This window comes from Myxocyprinus asiaticus, chromosome 23 (assembly GCF_019703515.2).
Source record: "Myxocyprinus asiaticus isolate MX2 ecotype Aquarium Trade chromosome 23, UBuf_Myxa_2, whole genome shotgun sequence".
Lineage (NCBI taxonomy): Eukaryota > Metazoa > Chordata > Actinopteri > Cypriniformes > Catostomidae > Myxocyprinus > Myxocyprinus asiaticus.
In genome coordinates, this window is record NC_059366.1 from 39581186 (window position 1) to 39602233 (window position 21048).

At 37.9% G+C, this 21048-nt stretch overlaps 1 protein-coding gene across 1 annotated transcript in view; it reads right to left on the reverse strand.

Moving 5' to 3' along the window:
* Positions 1–21048, reverse strand: part of LOC127414423 (protocadherin-15-like) — a 254255-nt gene that overhangs the window by 184326 nt on the left and 48881 nt on the right. The window contains exons 3-4 of the mRNA XM_051652444.1: positions 11130–11144; positions 10693–10758 (exon numbers count right to left, since the gene is read on the reverse strand). Coding sequence (XP_051508404.1) covers positions 10693–10758; positions 11130–11144 — 81 coding nt within the window. The remainder of the gene's footprint in view (positions 1–10692; positions 10759–11129; positions 11145–21048) is intronic.

Consider the following 21048-nt stretch of genomic DNA (forward strand, 5'->3'; position numbering starts at 1 on the left):
TTCAGCTTAGCAAGGTTTGTGACAGGACAATTTATCATGGTTCCAGAGCGCCTTTAGACTATAAACGATTTTTTCCGTCTAAAATTAGCTTTATTAATCAACATGTTATCAAATTACAATTGATAATAAACAAAGAGATTTTTGTTTAAATTTTGTGAAAATTAGAGTCATCATCTCTGGCATGGATGGCAAGAAATTTGCATGGCATTATTTGATAGTCAGCTCATTTAAAATTAACTATAGCAAACAGTATTTTTTAAACTGCAATTTAACTACATTGTTATGTACACTGTTTGTTTTTGGTAGATTCTCACTTTAAGGAAAATATAAATATGGTTCATTAAGACTTTTACATTACCTATATTTTCTCTCAGAGGCTACCCCGAACCCCCATAAATTATTTCCTCAGTCACAAGGCCTCTGTCTAGCCAGGAAGCTAAAGGAAGAGTGTTAACTCCAATAATGCTGAATCTCATGTTAATACATAATATTCATAGAATTGAAACCAACTTACATACAAATACTTTCCCAGGCTTTTGTGCCATAATACTGTACGTTAAGCATATTATATTTATTTATTTGTTTGTTTATCTTCTATTCACTTGTTTTTGTTTTTCTGTAAGTGCTATGAGTATGTGAGAAAGCACTATAAAATCAAAATAAAGTATTATTATTATTATTTATTCTGTAATAATTGAATTATATTTCAATGATTTGCCCCTCTTTGTGTTTAGTTTGTGTTAGTGTAAATTTTGACACAAATATTTTAATTTATACTGCAAATGTATATCGGCCTCAAATATTGGTTATCGGTCTCCATGATTACTAATAATCATATCGTCTCAGCCCTGAAAGAAACATATCGGTCGACCCCTAGTGTGATCGAATAATACTTCAAGAAAAAGACTGAAGAGTCGAAAATAGTGGCTTTAATTACTGCTGGTTCATTTGTCTCACTGGAAATGGAAGGTCAAGTCAAAAGCATTACATTGGGGGATATAGTATTCCTCACGGTTTGCTTTGTTGTATATTGCACGATACATTAAAGTATTCTATGAATACTGAAAAATGACACATAATGCAAAATATACATACTATAAACTAGTCCAAATCTTTCAGCTTTAGGTGTTAAAACTCACTGTCCAACACAGTGAAGTTCCAAACACAACCCATTCAAAAGAAACAATTCACAGTAGAAGATCCCATTCAATTCAGAAAAATCCAAATAATTTTTAACATCCCAGTCTTCTCCATATACTTGTCACAGCATCATTGATGGCATTACACATGTATGGACTAGCACAAACACTCTCTGTCTACAGGTGCAATGCAAACAAATAATGAGGAGGGGACAACAAACGGAACAAGCATCTTAGCCATAGCTTCCAAGGTGCATCACACTAAAAAAAAATTAAATGGAGCTTACGGTGAGCTCAAAAACAAATATAAACCGTAAATAGAGTATTTAGGAGACCAAGTTGAAACACATTGCTTCAGCTATGAGCCAAATCTACTCTGTCCCTCTCCGACATATCGAAACAACCACTTAATGAAAGTGCCACGGGGGTCAATATGGCTAGATAGATGGCTTGAGATGGCTTGAGATCTCACTGAGATCATTAAACATCTGCCATTGCAGTTTTAATCAGTCATGAAGCCTTTGCTGTAAATTTAAAGGGATTTTTTTCCATATAGCAGTCATTTGTGAACAGGATCTGTTGTCAAAATGCAGGCAAATCAGCTCCAGTAATTTTCTTGGTTCTTATGAACTGTTGGCCTAATTTATGAAACACAAGCAGAACAAACTTGTGTGCAAATCATTTATTAATCAAATATATTGTCCCATTACATTAAATATTTGACTAATTTGAGCGATTGACCAATCAGAATAAAGTTTTCCAGAGAGCTGTGTAATAATCCAAAATGTTTCCCTGGTGCATAAACTTTCCTTTTAGCAGTCTTGTTTCTTGTTTTTTTTCCCAGTCCTCAAGAAAAAAACTCTCATCTATAGGTGAGAGACAGTCTAGTGGTCTGGAGCTTGATGAAAAGATGGCCCGTATACTTCCTCTGGTAATTAACAGCACAGTTGAGTCTTTCAAGTATCTAGGGACCATATCAAAGCACTCAAAAAAAAAAAAAAAAAAGTCCAGCACAGGATGTTCTTCTTGATACAACTCAAAAAGCTGAACATCTCCCCTCTCATTCTTGTCCAGTTCTAAAGGGCATCTGTGTAAAAGAATATTCCTCCTTCTTCTGCTCCCAGACCAGCCTACAGTGAGTGATCTGTTCAGGTGAGGCCACTGCCATCATCTTCATGCATCATGTACACTATAAGAGCAGCACTCTAACTTTACCTCCTTACTAAACTCCACTTAGGCCAACGATGGAAGACCGTAAACATTTGAGCATCTAACCACCAAGAAGTCATCAACCACATGCTCAATAACGGCCCTAACTGAACAAATCGTGTCCATTCAAGTAGAGGTCTGCATCCCCACGGAACACCCGCAGGACCTGCGGGACACTATTAAAGGGATGGTTCACCCAAAAATGAAAATGATCTCATTATTTACTCACCCTTATGATATCCCAGGTGTGTATGACTTTCTTTCTGCACCAGAACACATTTGAAGAAAAATTGGAAATAGCTCAGTAGGCCCTTAAAATGAATGGAGATTTCTCTTTTAAAGCTCCAAAAATCACAGACAGTCAGCATAAACATCATTGATACAACTCTAGTGGTTAAATTAATGTCTTCTAAAGCAGCAATATCGCTTTTGGTGTGAAAGAAGATCAATATTTAAGTACTTTTTAATTATAATTCAACAATTCACGAGAGGGTGGAGTCTACGCGGTCTCTTGTGTGAAGTATTCATGTTGTCATGGAAACAGATGTAATCTCTCACGTTCTCCACTCGGTTGAGACATCCAGGATGAGCACACAAACACACCATTGTGAGAAAAGAAACAGATCAATCCATATCTAAACCAAAACCAACCAAGCTACTGTACAGCATTCCTCCTTCTCACTTGTAAACAGCACTGCTCTTCCGGCTGTGACACACTTGCGTCAGTTCTTGCGTGTTTAAAATGCCAATGCGATTACGTCACAGGTGCATCACACTGCTGCTGACTGTAAGCATGATTTAGAGTTAAAAAAAGTATTTAAATATTTATCTTTTTTGCACCAAAAGTGATTGTGTCACTTTAGAAGCCATTAATTTAACAGCTGGTGTCATATGGATGAAGTTTATGCTGACTGTCTGTGATTTTTGGAGCTCCATTCACTTGCGTTTTAAGAACCTACAGAGCTAAGATATTTTTCTATTTTTTCTTTTTTTCAAATGTGTTCTGGTGAAGAAACAAAGTCATATACACCTGGGATATTATGGGGGTGAGTAAATAATGAGAGAATTTTCATTTATGGGTGAACTATCCCTTTAAATTTCTTGCGGTGCAGGATTAAATTTCCAAGTTGAAGGTGGGAGCGGCCAGAGAATAGCCTGAAAAATCATATGTGGATCTCTTTTCTTATTTAATTAATTAATTAATGTTATTTTTATATATATATAACATTAAATAAATGTGCACACAGCTTATGCATTAAATTATTTAGAGCAGGCAGGTAGTCAACAGGACTTTAGAAGAATGGCAGAGCAAAGCACACAGTGTCATCAAAGGATGTGAAACTCAGACTAAAAAATAGTAAATTTAGTGTTAGGAACCAACTTCAGGAAAGTCAAACTGGCGTCATTTCCACGTCATCTGATAACAGCAATAACAGAAAAATAAAACATTTTTTGTGTACACTTGTTGTCTATTTGTATGGGTTTTGCTCTATGTGAAAACAAATGTGGGGTTGCGGGAACGGGAACGGTGGGGAAAAAAATCACCGTGGGCAGAGAGTGGATGAATATGGAGTAAAATTCAGCGGGAGCATTCGGGTGCGGGATAGAAACTTGCGGGAACGGGTTGGAAAAACCAGTCCCATGCAGACCTCTACATTCAAGTGCAACTGTGTCATTCCTGTTATGCAATACCATTTGAACTCTGTAACATAAAAAGTAAACATGCTTGTGTTGCAATTTAAAGAAGTATTTCTTTAAAAAAGACTTTTAGAAATATGCTCTGGTCAAGCTTAAATTTAATTACAAGATGGAACTTAACAGGATGGAAATAAACAGATTAAGTTGCAACATGATCAAACAGGAAGTCACCATGTTGTTTTTTAAGAGTTCCAGTCCCCTAGAATCGGCCACATTATTCTGACACAATGACAAGCGGCATCTACTTTCAGTCATTTTTGCATCGGCTAAAGCACGTTTACCTTCCTTGTAGCATGACTGGGAGTGCTTTGCATTAGCAGCGTGGGAGACCTGAGTTCGGATGTTGCGTTAAAACCAGGAAGTAATCATGGTAACATAATCAGTGATGGGCATATATTTACTTCACTGATGGTTAGGATTAGGTTAAGGGTACAGTTCGTAAAATATGCAATTCTCTTCACTGTATTACAGATTGTACAGCTGAAAACAACTCACTTCACAACTAGCTTTTGGCGCCCCTCTGTGGACATTACACTCGGAAAATAGAGCTCACACGTGTCCATACACATACACAACATTTACTGATTTGGCCACTAGGAGCAGTATTTTTAATTTCAGAAAGCACAGATCGATTTTAGCTAAAGAAACTCAACACTGTTTCCAATTTCACTGCGAGACCAGTGTTGAAGTTAGCCATTGCTCAGTGAGGGACTCCACATTATATTATTGCGGGCGTACACGGTGCGATTTTCAGCTGTCGTGCGAGCTCCTAACTGATTTTTAACAGTCGGGAGAGATTGCGTGGAAATCGTGGGTGCTCCTGTGGTCTTGGCTCGCTTAGTGTGAGATGAATTACGAGCGAGCGGCTTACGAGCAGCTCACGACCTCCCGATAATTTTTACAAATGTCAAAAAAATTCGGGCCGATTTGGCGATCTGCCTGAAGTTGACCAATCAAGAGAACGTGTTACAACTCACACGATCAATAAAAACTGAGTGTTTATGAAGCTTTTACACATTTGGAGAAAATGGTCGTGTTAAAACTGTGTTTTTCCCATATTATTCATGACCACATCACTGGGAAGGATTCTACAGAAAGACCATGCTGTTCTCTGCTCTCAAACAAATCATTTGTCATACGGGTTGCGCTAGAAAACAATCTTTATCACTCTGTCCGTCAGGGTTTATTTTTATTAGTCAAACTTGCATTTGTTTCAGTTCTAGGGCTACATTTAGCGGGATATAGCATCTGTTATAATTGTACATAAACACGATAGTGGATATGTGATAAATTTATTTCAACTCACTAAGCGCGTGTTTGGTGAAACCAAGGTCTTCTAGGCTGAAAGTTCTACCTGTCAATCAACCGCTGCACTAAAACTATGTTTTTAAACTTTGCTACTTGCGGCTTTAAAGCGCATTCACATGGACAAGACCTCACGGATCTTCTTCAGTACGTCTGCTGGCAACATGCAAGCAGTGACAGTGTGATACAGATGAGAAGGATGTAGATTACATCTAAAGCTGAATTATACAAGTTGCCTACTCCACTAAAATAACTATTCTGCACTAAACATCATGTTTGTGCTTAGATGAAATCAAAGTATAACTGGCAGAAATGGTGTGCAATTTTTCCACACTGTCTTTTTAATCTTGTAGCCTACATTTTGTGCACTTTATTATCATGCAGTAACTGGCAGCAGGAACACACTGACATTATTACTGATGTATGCAGTCATGAAATCACACAACCGAAATCTGAAACTGTCAAAAGTTGGACAGCATGCATAGTAATTATCCATAATGTTTTTAATCGGCAGATGATGTTTTAGCTAATGCAGCCCCTGGCCATGCCAGTCTTCTTTTTTATTTCTAAATCACAAGCTACAAGAAACTAAAGCAGTCTTCTCTGGCTTAATGTCTTATAATGAAAAATAGTGCAAAATAGACTGCTTCGGAATTCAGCACGACAGTAAAGTCGTGTCGTGTACCACTGCATCTGTATGATTATCAGATAAACTGACTCGTAATGTGTGCTGGGACTCATGACCTCCGGAGTGTTAGAACTCGAACGTGTTCGCCCGGCCTTACATGAGAGTGTAAACTTGAAGCAAATGTGAAATTTTTTAACCATCTTTTGAAACAATAATATATATATATATATATATATATATATATATATATATATATATATATATATATATATATATATTATCATACCAATTTTTGTAAATATCGATCATTATCAAACAGGTGAGACAAAACCAACTAATACCACACAAACTCACAGGATGTAATATGAGCTCCATTCCTATTTTTTACTGATATTTTTGATGTTGTTTTCCTACCAAAATGATTTCACTTCCTTGAGGATGATGTTACTTGGGACCTGGCTTTTCTTAGTTAAAGGGATTTTATAAAAGACCAACAGGATAGAAGTAACATAGGAAAATATAGGTTTTTAAATTGATTACCAATTTAAACAATATTCTCAAGAAAACAGTAAATCAGACTGTCTGATAACCAAGCCAAACCCTTTTTTACTGGCCAGTAAAGTGGCTCTGATTCTTATGTTCAAAGAACTGGTTCTGAATTCAAATCCTTGCCGCACAGAGCCCTGAAGAATCCTTAGGTCATACGGACACTAATTTTTCAGATCCCTAGAAATATCTTCAAAATGGGTCACTTTTGATAACCAGATATAACGTCTATGATGCCAGGATCAAAGTATACCCGGAAGCTCTTGCTGAATGTATTACCAAAGCAATTGTGCTCTGATATCAGTCCAAACATACAGAGGCATTTAATGATTGGCATAATTTCTGATATGAGATCTATTTAAGTGTCTCTCATATAGCAGAACACAGACTGCAAAAATCCCAGTGCATTTGAATGGCTCCAAAATGTGGTGTTTATATAATCTCATATATATATATATATATATATATATATATATATATACACTACCGGTCAAAAGTTTTGAAACTCTTGACTGAAATGTTTCTCATAATCTAAAAAATCTTTTGATCTGAAAGCGTATGCTTAAATGTTTGAAATTAGTTTTGTAGACAAAAATATCATTGTGCCACCATATTAATTTGTTTCATTAAAAAACTAAAATTTAATTTAAAATGTATGACTTGGACCAAATAATAAAGAAAAACAGCCAATAAGTGCCCAACATAGATGGGAACTCCTTCAATACTGTTTAAAAAGCATCCCAGGGTGATACCTCAAGAAGTTGGTTGAGAAAATGTCAAGAGTACATTTCTGAAAATTCTAGGCAAAGGGTGACTACTTTGAAGATGCTAAAATATAACACAGTTTTGATTTATTTTGGATTTTGTTTAGTCACAACATTATTCCGATAGTTCCAATTATGTTATTCCATAGTTTTGATGACTTTACTATTATTCTAAAATGCACTATAATAAAGAATATGTGTTTCAAAACTTTTGACTGGTAGTGTATATATATGCATATACAGGTACAGTACTGTTCAAAAGTCTTAGGCACATAAGATGTTTCACAAAAGCATTTGTCTTAAGATGGTTATTTATACCTTCAGCTTTAGTGTGTCAATAGGAAATATAAATGTTAGACTCCCAAACATTACTTTTGCAAATAGAAATGATTAGAATAGAAGAACAGGGAGCCCTGCAACAGATGTCATGGCCCCCACAAAGCTCCCCACAGAACATCATGTCAGTCTGAGATTACATATAGAGACAGAAGCAACTGAGACAGCCTAAATAGATAGAAGAACTGTGGCAAATTCTCCAAGAAGCTTGGAACATCCTATCTGCCAACAACCAAGTAAAACTGTGTCCAGGTGTACCTAGGAGAATTGGTGCTGTTTTAAAGGTGGTCACACCGAATATTGATTTTTCTTTTTTATATTTACTGGACTTTGTATGACATTAAGTGATAAACAATTTCCACATGTGCCTAAAACTTTTGCACAGTACTGTATATACTATATATATATATATATTTTTTTTAATACACACACACACACACAGAGAGAGAGAGAGAGAGAGAGAGAGAGAGAGAGAGAGAGAGAGAGAGAGAGAGAGAGAGAGATGTCCATTTAAAGGGATAGTTCTCATGTTGTCCCTAATCCAAATGAATTTCTTTATTTTGGGGAACACAAAAGAAGATGTTAAGAAAACTGTTAGTCTCTGCCATCATTCACTTACATTGTATGGAACAAAATGCAGAGAAACTGAATGGTCTCCTTTTGTGTGCCACAGAAAAAAATAAAGCCATATGGGTTTGAAACAACATAGGGGTGAGCAAATGAAGATGTGAATTTTTCCTTTTAAGTAAATTTCCTGATCATAATCATGAACACTTTGTTTGCCAATAAGGTATATAATGTGCATACTGTATATAAAAGATGTTCAAAGATTGTGTTGGTCACAAATGAGGGTGGAGGAGAAACATTACTGTCTACTGTCTACATGCTTGTTCAATTTTGTTAATTAAAATGAGCTAATGGAACACAGTTTTTGAACAATTTGTCAAAACGTAATTTCATAATGTGCAATCAGTTTAAATTTGTAAAATACTGTAGATATGTACTTACTCCATTGTATTGGGAAACATAAATCATTTTTGTCGGCCATAACTGGATGTACGGAAATCCAGATCGGTCCATGTAATTTATTCAATTTACAATTTACTCTATTAAATTAAAATATGGTTCTGTATTTCTTAATTCCAGAAGAGAACTATCAATATTTGGTATCAAGCCAAAACGTATTAAAATGTATAATGGAATAATGTAGTTATATTATGTGGTTATATATTGAATACCGTTGATGTTCTAAACTTTGCTGAGGTTTTTATTTATTTATTTATTTATTTTATTTTAGCTCCATGTAGGCCACACATTATGTGTAATAATAATAATAAAAAAATAAAAAAATAAAAAAACACATCTACAAGTGATACTCAAGAGCAGCAACCGAAAAGCAGTTTAAGTTAGTACACAACTATACTGAAGGCAACAATGATACACTGGCTCTGTTTTAATCTGAGGTGAAATCTGCAATGAAACAAATTTACTGTAAAACTTAATACAGGAATAATCTGCAGGTAAACTTTTCTGCCACAGTTGCTTTCGTATTACTGCCACGGATATATTTAAATGCTCCTGTCTTGCTTTGAGGGTCCCTTTGGCTGTGCTATCTGAATACACACTGCCAAAGCGAAAAAGTAAAAACAAACAAATTATTTAAACACAGAGAAGTAAACCGCCTGAACCAATATCCATTAAACAGCTTCATGATACTGGAACTACATTTCCCAGCAGGCCTCTAGTTCACTGCACATTCCTAAACCGACATGGATGCTGAATAAATTCTCTGACCCACAGAGAGAGTGAAAATACAAAAACCTCCAGGAAAGAGAGGGAGAGAGGAGGGAAATGGAGAGAAGAGAAAAAAAAAGATATGGTAGAAGAAAGCAGATAGTAAACTTGCACGCAGTCGCCAACACCTGTTACATAAACAAACAGGCAGTGTTGTCAAACGCTCTGTTGAGCACTTCAGCAGCGAGAGGCGAGTGGCTCATTTATCAGCGCGTGACGCACTGTAGCATCGCCTACACAGAGTTACTGTATGTGATAATCGGCCCCAGTGTGCCGCCACAACAAAAAACACCATCTGTGGTTCCAGCGAGCACTCACTAACACACACACACATACATTCTCAGCCAGAAAAGCAACAGGTATCTGTCTCACGAGATGCTGAGAACAGCATGATGTCTGGGAAGTTTGAAACAACTGTTGAAGCAACTTCTGTCTATATCTGAAAATGTTTCCAAATCAATTCTCCATCATTTCTATTTCAAACCAGTTTCACATTAGATCATTTACTGTATACCAGAGGTGCCCAAATGAACCACGCAGACCCCCAACCTCTGAGATTTCCAGTAATATTCTAATCTTTCAAGAAATATATGAATAATAAATATACTGTAACTATATTTTTACAGAACACGTTCTAGTTAAATTGTGAGTGGTGCTTGCCCATGCAAAATTCCACACATGCTGGGTTGTTACCAGGTTGTGGGTATTCTGTTGCTAAGGTGTTCTGGCTGGTTGCTAGGTGTTTGCTTACTGTCCAAGTCAAAACTGCCCACCACCAACTTTATATGACATTCCTTTCCCTAGATATGGTTTGTGTTCCTCCTTTAATGTAAATTAAGGGATTTCCTGTCGATTTTATCATCCTTAAAATAAAAAGTGAAATACTTCAGGTTAGAGGATATATTCAAATCCCAACCCTTAGTATGAGCAATATCAATTCACCCTAGCAATTCAAGTTATAATTTCAAAATGTTCTTTATTTATCTTTTTTTTTTCTTTGTTTGTTTGTTTGTTTGTTTTTTGCAGTTGCCATTGGCATATCTATTCCAATCGCAAAGTCCCTGCAGTTAAATCATAAAACCAAACGGCTTTGTGGAAACACAAATTTAAGAAAAACCCTGAAGTGGACCAAAGAAATCAACTTAAGATAAGTGACTTCCACTGTTCATAAATCACATGACAAATCTTGATTAATAGAGGGCCAGCCATTACCACTAACAGGAAGCAGCATGATTTAGGTGCATCGTGACTAAAAAAGGGCAGAGATGCTTACCGTTCGGACTCTCCTCATCGATGGTGACGATAGTGGCAGGCGGACCCGTCCGAGACAACTTACACTCTGTGCCAGAAACAGAAAGAGACAGAAACAGTCAGTCTTAAACCTACTGTTACTTTCATCACAAAAAAGGACATTTTCTATTAAAATAAGTCTTAAAATTGTATGCAATGTAAATATCTATGTCATTTTGCTTTTCAAGTGAATTTGTCATGTTTTAAGGTTCTTTAGATTTTATTTTTATTTTACTTTTTGGAGAGCCAAACAAAAATACTGATTTAGTTTTCACATTAAACATACCTACATTTTGTTGAGTATGAATACAAAAGTGTGATTTTGATTTTACTAAGGGAATGAATGTGGAAAAAGAAAGAGAAAACAGAAGTCTGTCTAAGAAGGTTTATGATGTGATAGAGAAAAGAATGCAATCTTACCCTCATAGTGCCAGTCTGAGGGGTGTTAGTGTCAGCAGCAGTGAGAAGAGAAGAAAAAAGAGGAGAAAGAAAGAAAGATTCATATGAGAAGAAAGAGTCAGAGAGAGGAACACAAAGAAAACTGTGTGTACAGCAGATGGTTGTGCACTTTTTAGAATTAAGAACTGAATTTGATGGTAAAGTACATTACATGATAATGAATGTTTGAAATGCCACCAAAAAAAGTATTCATTTAACTGTATTTAATGTATATTAACATAAACAGAACATGATGGAAGAACACTTCATTTCCCAAAATGCTCTAATTTACCCCAAGTACAAGAACTGAAAGGGGGACGATTCTTAAGGCCCCTGCATTCTTCCTACGAAATCAAAGAATGAAGCGGCATTACGTCATTTAGAACAAATTATTTTGTCTGTATTCTACCCATGAACACTCTTTTATACACCCATCTTTGCAGTTGTATCTGTGTCATCATAAATTACTACAACAGAGTGTAATTGGTGCATATTATGGTGTGTTAGCGCATTAGCGTCGTCAGTTCAGAATGTAAACAAGACAAATTATACATTATCTAGTGCATATATATTATGTTACGCCACTGGATGTATTGTTGTGGTTGCACTCTTAAAATCATCATTGAGTGGTTAAAAACAGCTTCTTTTACTAATCTCGTGTGAATTCTACTCATAGAATTAGGAATGAAGTCATTGATAACACATTTTAATGTCATCTTAGCTGATGTTTTACATGTAGTCTTGAGCGACCTCATATTTAAATGCTCCTCCAAACGCCTCCCACAGTGGTGGAGCGGGTGTCTGAATGTACGCAAACAGCATGCCGTTGCTCAGCTGTTTCAAACTTCTTTTTACCTCTGAACGAATATCGAAGAACTTCTTCGTAAGTGTGCTAGATGCTTTCAATTCGAATGAATTTTACCCAACCCTGGTAAAGTAGCAGCCATTCTTACAGGAGACCATGACAGAGCCTTTCCCCCAGGGGGAGCTTTCAAGGTTAGCAAAACAAAGCGTAACGTGAAGGGACACTGGTTAGGAGACCAGAGTAGGGGTGGGTGATATACTGGTAGACATGATAAACCGGTAGAAATTTGGCAACTGGTATATATTTTGGATTATCGTCTGTATCGCGTTTACGCATAATCTGCAAAACCGCCATCATGTGCAAGAAATGTGCACCTAATTCTATTCACATCACATGTATGTGGTACACATTCTGTTGGAGAAATGGAGGAGGAGGGCAGAGCGGCTTTATGTGAGAATGAGAGAACTGAAGAAACAGGGTTTTTCAGGTACTGAACATTTGCCGAAGCAAATTCAATGGCATTAATCTCGCATTTTGAATATCCTTCTCATCAGATACATGCAGCTGTGTTTCACATGATTGTCTCTGAAGCATGAAAGTGCACGCGAGTCCATCAGGCTTCCAGACTGGGCTCCACAGACACTTGCACTACTCAACACGGTTTCTCTCTGTCGTGGCACAATCTTCAAAACTTGAGTGACCCATTTGAATTCTACTGAAATTTGAGTTTATTTTACCTTAAAGCGCTATGGAGGAAGTCAAACATGTCAAACGGCGAGAGAGTCTAACATTCTAACCAACACTGACAAGGAAAACAGCTAAAACAACATCTCATGCACCAACAATTATGTGTCAGCTGTCATGTGGATTAAAACTACACATCATCACCCTTAAAGGAATAGTTCACCCAAAAATTAAAATTTGCTGATAATTTACTCACCCTCAGGCCATCCAAGTGAATGTCCTCCATTTTTTGACAGTCCAAAATGCATATTTAGGGTGCATCTAAATAATCCACACGACTCCAGTCCACAAATAAAGTTATTCTAAACCCAAACGATTGATTATTTTGAAAAACAAAACAATACTTATATACATTTTAACTACAAATGTTCACTTCCATACATCTCTGTGACGTGCGCTCATGAGAGGGATGACATAAGCTGGTTGGTAAGGTCATGCGTCACGTGGAGGAGGAATCAGGAAGCGCGTCATTGTTTACATTGTTTGTTTTTTTTTATTATTATTTTGATTTTTTTTATTTATTTATATTATATTGTTTTGAAATAGTTTTGGACTATTTTGGTTTGTGAACGGCACAAGTTTCTCTTGTAAACAACGATGCGCTTCCTGACTCCTCCTCCACATGACACGTGACCTTACCAACGAGCTTACGTCATCCCTCTCATGAGCGCACGTCACAGAGATGTATGGAAGCGAACATTTGTAGTTAAAAAGTATATAAGTATTGTTTTGTTTTTCAAAATAATCAATTGTTTGGGTTCAGAAGAACTTTATTTGTCGACGGGAGTTGTGTGGATTATTTTGATGCACCCTAAATATGCATTTTGGACCATCAAAAAATGGAGGACATTCACATTATCACAAATTATCAGCAAATTTTCATTTTTGGGTGAACTATTCCTTTAATAAAATTCAGTTCGAATTATGTTAGATAATAGGAAACAAACTGGCTTTGCTTTCAGATATTCAAATATTGTCTACAGAGATGACTTAAACCATTAAGAGCCTAATGAATTATTTTATAATAATAATACTGGTAAACAACATCAGACTGAAATGTGAAATTTTGCATTGTGGTAAGGTTGATTACCACTTTTTGAATACCACCAATTGTATATTATTATTATTTTTTTACTCTGACTATGTTTGTCAAGTTCCAAATAAAGACAAAATTATATAAGAGGAAGTAGTTTTCATTTATAAAAAATTTAATTCAATGACTGGATATTTCAAAAATAGGCATTACAATATGGTTATTTAATAGATAAGATTTTGGTCATATCACCCACCCCTAGACCAGAGGCCCTTTTATTTTTTGTGGATGTCAATGTAGGGGATGCTTCAGTATGCTGAACAAAATGCTTTTTGAGAAAACATAATGAATTGACCGCCTGTCCGCTAATCTTCAACTTGTTTTATACTAAACAATCCTTTTGGAGTGAACTCTGTTTGTGAAGTTTACTACGATAAAATCTCTGTTTTATAAGAGAAGACACAAACAATTGTTCGACAAGAAGGTGTCAGTTTGTGGCTCTCCCCATTAATTTGTATGGTATCCACAAACTGTGCTTTACAGTTGAAAAACGCTCTAAACAGTGCAACCCTCTACGTACACATTGGAGAAAAAAAATTGCCATTGGCTAGTACATTTTTGTTTTTACTTGCCAGACAACATGTAAGCGTCATTCAACTGAAAACTGAAAAAATATATTAAGCAAGTTGAGAAGGGGGCATCTTCATATATATATATATATATATATATATATATATATATATAGTGTATGTATATATATATATATAGTGTATGTATATATATATATATAGTGTATGTATATATATATACATACACTATATATATATATATACATACATGCATTAATATTTATATATATATATATATATATATATATATATATATAGTGTATGTATATATAGTATATATATATATATATATATATATATATATATATATATATAAATATTAATGCATTTACACATTTATTACACTTACTACATACTACATTTCGTTATATGTTGTTTATATGCACTTGTGCGATTTACATATATATATATATATATATATAGTGTATATATATATATATATATATATATACACTATATATATATATATATATATATATATATATATATATATATATATATATATATATATATATATAGTGTATGTATATATATATATATAGTGTATGTATATATATATATAGTGTATGTATATATATATATATATATATATATATATAGTGTATGTATATATATATGTATATATATATATATATATATATATATAGTGTATGTATATATAGTATATATATATATATATATATATATATATAAATATTAATGCATTTACACATTTATTACACTTACTACATACTACATTTCGTTATATGTTGTTTATATGCACTTGTGCGATTTACATTGAGTTTACATTGATATGTATAACAAGAACTAAACTGGTACTGTCTCTTTAAAATTGAATGAGCACTGTGCACAACAACAGAGATAGAAGGATTAAGGAGAGAGAAGTTGCACAATGGTTATTCCTTCATCCGTACAACGTATGATTAAAATGTATATTTATTTTTTACTTTTTGATCACCAAATGACTGTAAATAACAGAAAGGATTTTAAAAGAGACATAAAAGAGAAAATTTAGTATGTGGCTCTCATCTTTGGACACACAAAACACGGAATGAAGCAAAAGAAAACTTACTTGCATAATGTGTATTGACTTACGTGTACAAATATTTATTGTACAAGTTCTCAAATTCAAATCTAAAGGCTATTGAGTTTTGCAACACTTTTACCTTCTAACAAATGTCCAACAGGCACATTACTAGTCAATCTTTAAAATGGAGAATGTAGTGAAAACAGACCGTGGAAAAGTTTAATCAAAGTAAGAGTTGACATCTTTAAATGTGATGTAAATTACATTTTATGGCTCATCTAAAGCGATAGTGACCGTCTAGGACCACTTCAGCCAAATAAAGTCAATTTCCTTCAGAGTGTGTGCCCCCGAGACACAAGCAGTAAAAGAAGAGGCTGAATCCAGCTTCTTAATCACCAGCTTCTTATTCAGTAAAAGGATACAGATCTCAATCTCTGGCGAGTAAAATCAGAATATTTACTTGCAAGTGGCTATTAACAGACACAGTTTAGTTGAATAGCATGAAATTTAGTCGCATATGTGAGTGATTTATTCGCAATGTACAGGGCTGCACGGTTCAAACGTCTGGGCAATTAAATGAATGGCTTAAAAGACTCATGTGATCCAAGTTGATCTCAGTATATAAAAGAATATCTGACCATGACACAGCACACAGACATCACCCACACATCAATCAGCATTAAGAGTCTAAGCGAATCACCTTACACACCATGAGTCATGAGGGCAAGAGATGGCCAGCACACATAGCAGATAAGGTTCATACCTTCACCGTATGTTGCTTAACTCTTCTTACGCAACTAAGCACCATTTGGCAGGTGAGAAGCAGGAGATTTTCTTCCCATTAAAAATGTATCATCTCAGGCTTTTATCCTGATCAACTAGGGGGTGTGAATCTTTGGGTTAGTCTGCAAAATCAATAATGAAAATACCATCACCAAATCAGGAGTTTGTGCTATCCACAGAGGACCACAGAACCAGGTGGAAAAAACAGTGTATCTTAAAATTGGTAGAGGCCACAGAGTACACAACACAAGTTGTTGTTAGTTGCAGCCTTCAAGTCAATTCAATTCACAACTCATTGCCATTTTTTGATTTAAAAACATTCTGTAAATTCTGAAAGATTCAATTCAACTTAACACTTCTTTACTGCATTTATAGGGCTCTTCAAAAATACACCCTAACATTTCTTACACTAAAAGAAATGAACTACTTCAAGCTGTTTATTGGACCCAAAGTGCATTATCTCTCATTAGCATTATCTAAAAATCATTGGCATTTTCTAAACACATTGGCTAATTGGAATACAAAATAGTGTTTAGAAACACAACTGTATTCATGAGTGACCAAAGTAGATGTGAGAGTTTGATGGTTGTTTAGACCAACACATTTTAGTGGTCAATAACTGGTCTAACCAAAAGTTTACTTTATTCTGTTAAAAAGTGTTAAGTTACATATACAATGTCTACAATCATTTCAAACTATTTAAAAGAAGCACACAAAACAACTTTAAAACATTGTTTATTAAAACTGAAGAGTACACACTTGTTACATAATGACAGATTAAGGGTGCGTTCCATTCAGAAGTGATCATCCATAAGCCACATTCCCTTCGTAGATTTTAAGATCCATTGTGAGAGCTTTGGAGTACTGAAAAGAGTGGGGCTTAAAAAGTATGGTAATTTGGAACTCACTTTTAGCATAAGTTGTATTAGAAATTCTGTTTGGAATTACTTTAAAGCATGGCGATAAAGATTGTAATCCCTTAGAAGTGCCCTCCAAAGCCATCATGTAGGCCATTTGGAACACCGGGTATCCAAACTGTTTTACCAGAGTTCAATTCAATTCTGAAGTTAAGGGAGTGACTACTGCTTTTCCAGGTTCAATCAGGCAAAAGAAGGAAGGTAAGCTGGGGCTCCACCTTTATAGAACTCCAGCAGGAATTTGGACTGTACAATTTGAGTACAAGGAAGACCCTTCATTATTGTCGTGGCAGGTGACGCACAGGGGAGAGTGGAAACTCCACCCCCAGGTGGTCCAGCTGATTTGGAGTCGGTTCGGCAAAGCACAAGTAGACCTATTTGCCTCCCGAGAAACCTCCCAATTCCCACTCTGGTATTCTCCGATTGGGGCCCCCCTCGGCCCAGATGCACTGGCACACAGCTAGCCCCAGGGGCTGCGCAAGTATGCGTTCCCCCTAGTGAGCCTACTTGCACAGACCCTGTGCAAGGTCAGGGAGGACGAGGGGCAGGTCACCTTCGTGGCCCCGTATTGGCCCACCCAGACTTGGTTCCCAGACCTCACGCTTCTGGTGACAGCCCCTCCCTGGCGAAATCCCCTGAGGAAGGACCTTCTTTCTCAGGAATGGGGCACATTCTGGCACCCATGCCCAGACCTCTGGAACCTCCATGTCTGGCCCTTGGACAGGACGCAGAAGACCTAAGTGGCCTACCACCAGCAGTGGAGACACGATTACTCAGGCCAGAGCTCCTTTCTCGAGGCAGCTTTATACCCTGAAGTGGCGTCGATTCGCGAATTGGTGTTCTTCCCGAGCTGAAGACCCTCAGAGATGCGCAGTCGGGTCAGTGCTTTCCTTCCTGCAGGAGAGGCTGGAGGAACGGCTGTCCCCCTCTACCTTGAAGGTGTATGTGGCCGCCATAGCGGCACACCACGATACAGTGGATGGTAAGTCCTTAGGGAAGCACGACCTGATCATCAGGTTCCTGAGAGGCGTCCGGAGGCTGAATCCTCCTAGGCCACGCCTGTTCCCCTCATGGGATCTCTCCATGGTCCTCCTGGGCCTTCGCTGAGCCCCCTTTGAGCTGCTAGAGTCAGTCGAATTGAAAGCCATCTCCTTGAAGACGGCCCTCCTGATTGCACTCACCTCCATCAAGAGGGTCGAGGACCTGCAAGCGTTCTCTGTCAGCGATACCTGCCTGGAGTTCGGTCCGGATGACTCTCACGTAATCCTGAGACCCCGGCCGGGCTATGTGGCCAAGGTTCCCACAACCCCCTTTCAGGGATCAGGTGGTAAACCTGCAAGCGCTGCCCCAGGAGGAGGCAGACCCAGCCCTGTCGTTGCTGTGTCCGGTGCGTACTTTGCACATCTACTTGGATTGTACGTAGAGCTTTAGACACTCTGAGCAGCTCTTTGTCTGCTTTGGCAGACAGCGGAAAGGGAACGCTGTCTCCAAACAGAGACTTGCCCACTGGATCATGGATGCCATCGCTATGGCATACCAGGCCCAGGCCATGCCCACCCCTTCGGGAATATGAGCACACTCCACAAGGAGTCTGGCATCCTCATGGGCACTGGCCCATGGCACTCTCTAGCAGACATCTGCAGGGCAGCGGGCTGGGCGACACCCAATACCTTCGTGAGATTTTACGATCTCCGGGTTGAGCCGGTTTCGTCCCGTGTTCTGTCAGGTACGAACAGGTAAGTTCGGGAATACAGACAGCTGGCCGGGTGTATCACTTGTGTATAGCGCCTTTCCCCTCGAAAGAGGCGAAGATGTGCACTTCTTTTCCCATGCAATTTCACGAACCCGTGAACCCTAGATGTCCTTCCTCCCTAGCCCTGTGGCTCGCAAATTCAGTGGAGGAATTCACAGCTGGAACCAGTACGTGTGCTAATATGCCCTTACTGAGGTAGGTGCTCCACAGGTGCCGGTTACTGCGGTAACCCCCTGTGATGTATTTTCCGCAGTACCTGCGTCTCCCTTCGACAGAGCCATCTCTGTCCCGGTCGCCGTGTTTGAAGAGCTCCTCCCCTTTCAGGCAGGACCTACCACCACACCTCTTCTATGTGCGGCTCTGAGCCCACATGACGTGCTTGCCACATGTTACCTCCCCTCCGGGCAGGATGTGGTCTCCGTGGGGTCTTTTCCCCCTGAAAGAATAGGATAGGAAAAGAACACCTTCCCCGGTGCATATATTGAGCATTAAAATGGCCCCAGCCGAATAACTGAATACTCTGTGGAGAGAAAACATAGAGAGAAAAGGCAGCGGCTGGCGTGACCTGCTTCCATACTATACAACGTTTTTTGAGGCATTGGGGGAGGCTACGTGCAGACCAGTGCACCTGCTACTACACACGCAGCAGCTTGCTTGCACCTGCACCGGCAGTCCACATAACACAGTTCAGCTAGTTGTGGCATTTCGTATAGGGACCCCTAGTGTCACTACATCGACACAACATCGAGTGAGTGACAGAAGGGGAACATCTCGGTTACTGTCGTAACCTCCGTTCCCTGATGGAGGGAACAAGACGTTGTGTCCCCCCTGCCACAACGCTGTACTACCCGCTAAAATGGCCGGGACCCTGTCTCGGCTCCTCAGCACAAAACTTGAATGAGTGGTTGCGAGCCAGCTCCTTTTATACCCGTATGTCTGGGGGAGTGGCATGCAAATTCCACTCGCCAATTCTCATTGGCCTTTTCTCAAAAATCTGAGGTGTTCGGGCTCTCAAGAGCGACCCCTAGTGTCACTACATCGACAAAACGTCTCGTTCCCTCCATCAGGGAATGGAGGTTACAACAGTAACCGAGACATTTTGAGGTCAATTGATCTAATATTTAATTATTTTTAAAATGTTGCAAACTTGTGTAGCTAATGAATATCCTGGAAATTATCAAATTTATTTTCAGACAAAATACTCATACTCAATTGTGCCCTATAACTATTGCCCCAGTATCAACACTATATCAGTATATCCCGCCTGGGGGCCTTTTACCCCAAGTGAGGGAGCCTTTTATAATTAATAATAATTAACAATAATTTTCTTTATTTATCACACATTTGCACATATACAGTGAAATTCTTCTTTTTCACATATCCCAGCTAGGCTGGGGTCAGAGTGCAGGGTCAGCAATGATACAGCGCCCCTGGAGCAGATAGGGTCAAGGGCCTTGCTCAAGGGCCCAACAGTGGCATCTTGGCGGTGCTGGGGCTTGAACCCCTGACCTTCTGATCAGTAACCCAGAGCCTTAACTGCTGAGCTACCACTGCCCTACATTTACCCCTGGTGTGGGGTAAAAGGCCCCCTCACCATCTTTAAAAAAAAAAAAAAAATATTCAAAACAACCTTCTGTTGTTATTTCTTTTCACAAAAATTATGTTTCTCCATCAAAATAAATTTATTTATTGAATCATGATACATTTTGTGACCTGAAAAATGTACATTTTCTTTAAGGTGTGCCTTTAGCCCGTTGTACCCTATATGTGATGCAAATTTCGGCATCAGCATAGTCCGTGCGTGGCCCAGATTTTCTCGACATAAGGACAGTCCTCGTCTGTGGATATCGTTGGTGCATGCGCCTGATGTTGACTGTACTAAAAGAGTATCACAAAGCAGTGGTAGCGCGTATCTGTAGAACATGGTCATACTCACTCTTGGTCAGACAGGTATACTTTAAAAAGGCAACACGGTCGACGGGGTGCGATCCGATTCAGAACTCCGATACACAACACGCAAAAACGAAGAATACCCAGGCCTTTAGAAAGAGGGTGAAAATAGTCTTAAAATGAAATTATTTAATTATTTAATTTGTTGTTTAAAAAATTTGAATAACATTTATATGAGCCTAAGAAAAATATAATGAGAACTACAAAGATAATTGGAAAGGAAGAGCATTATTAGCTTGTTGTCATGGTTGTCCTACGAC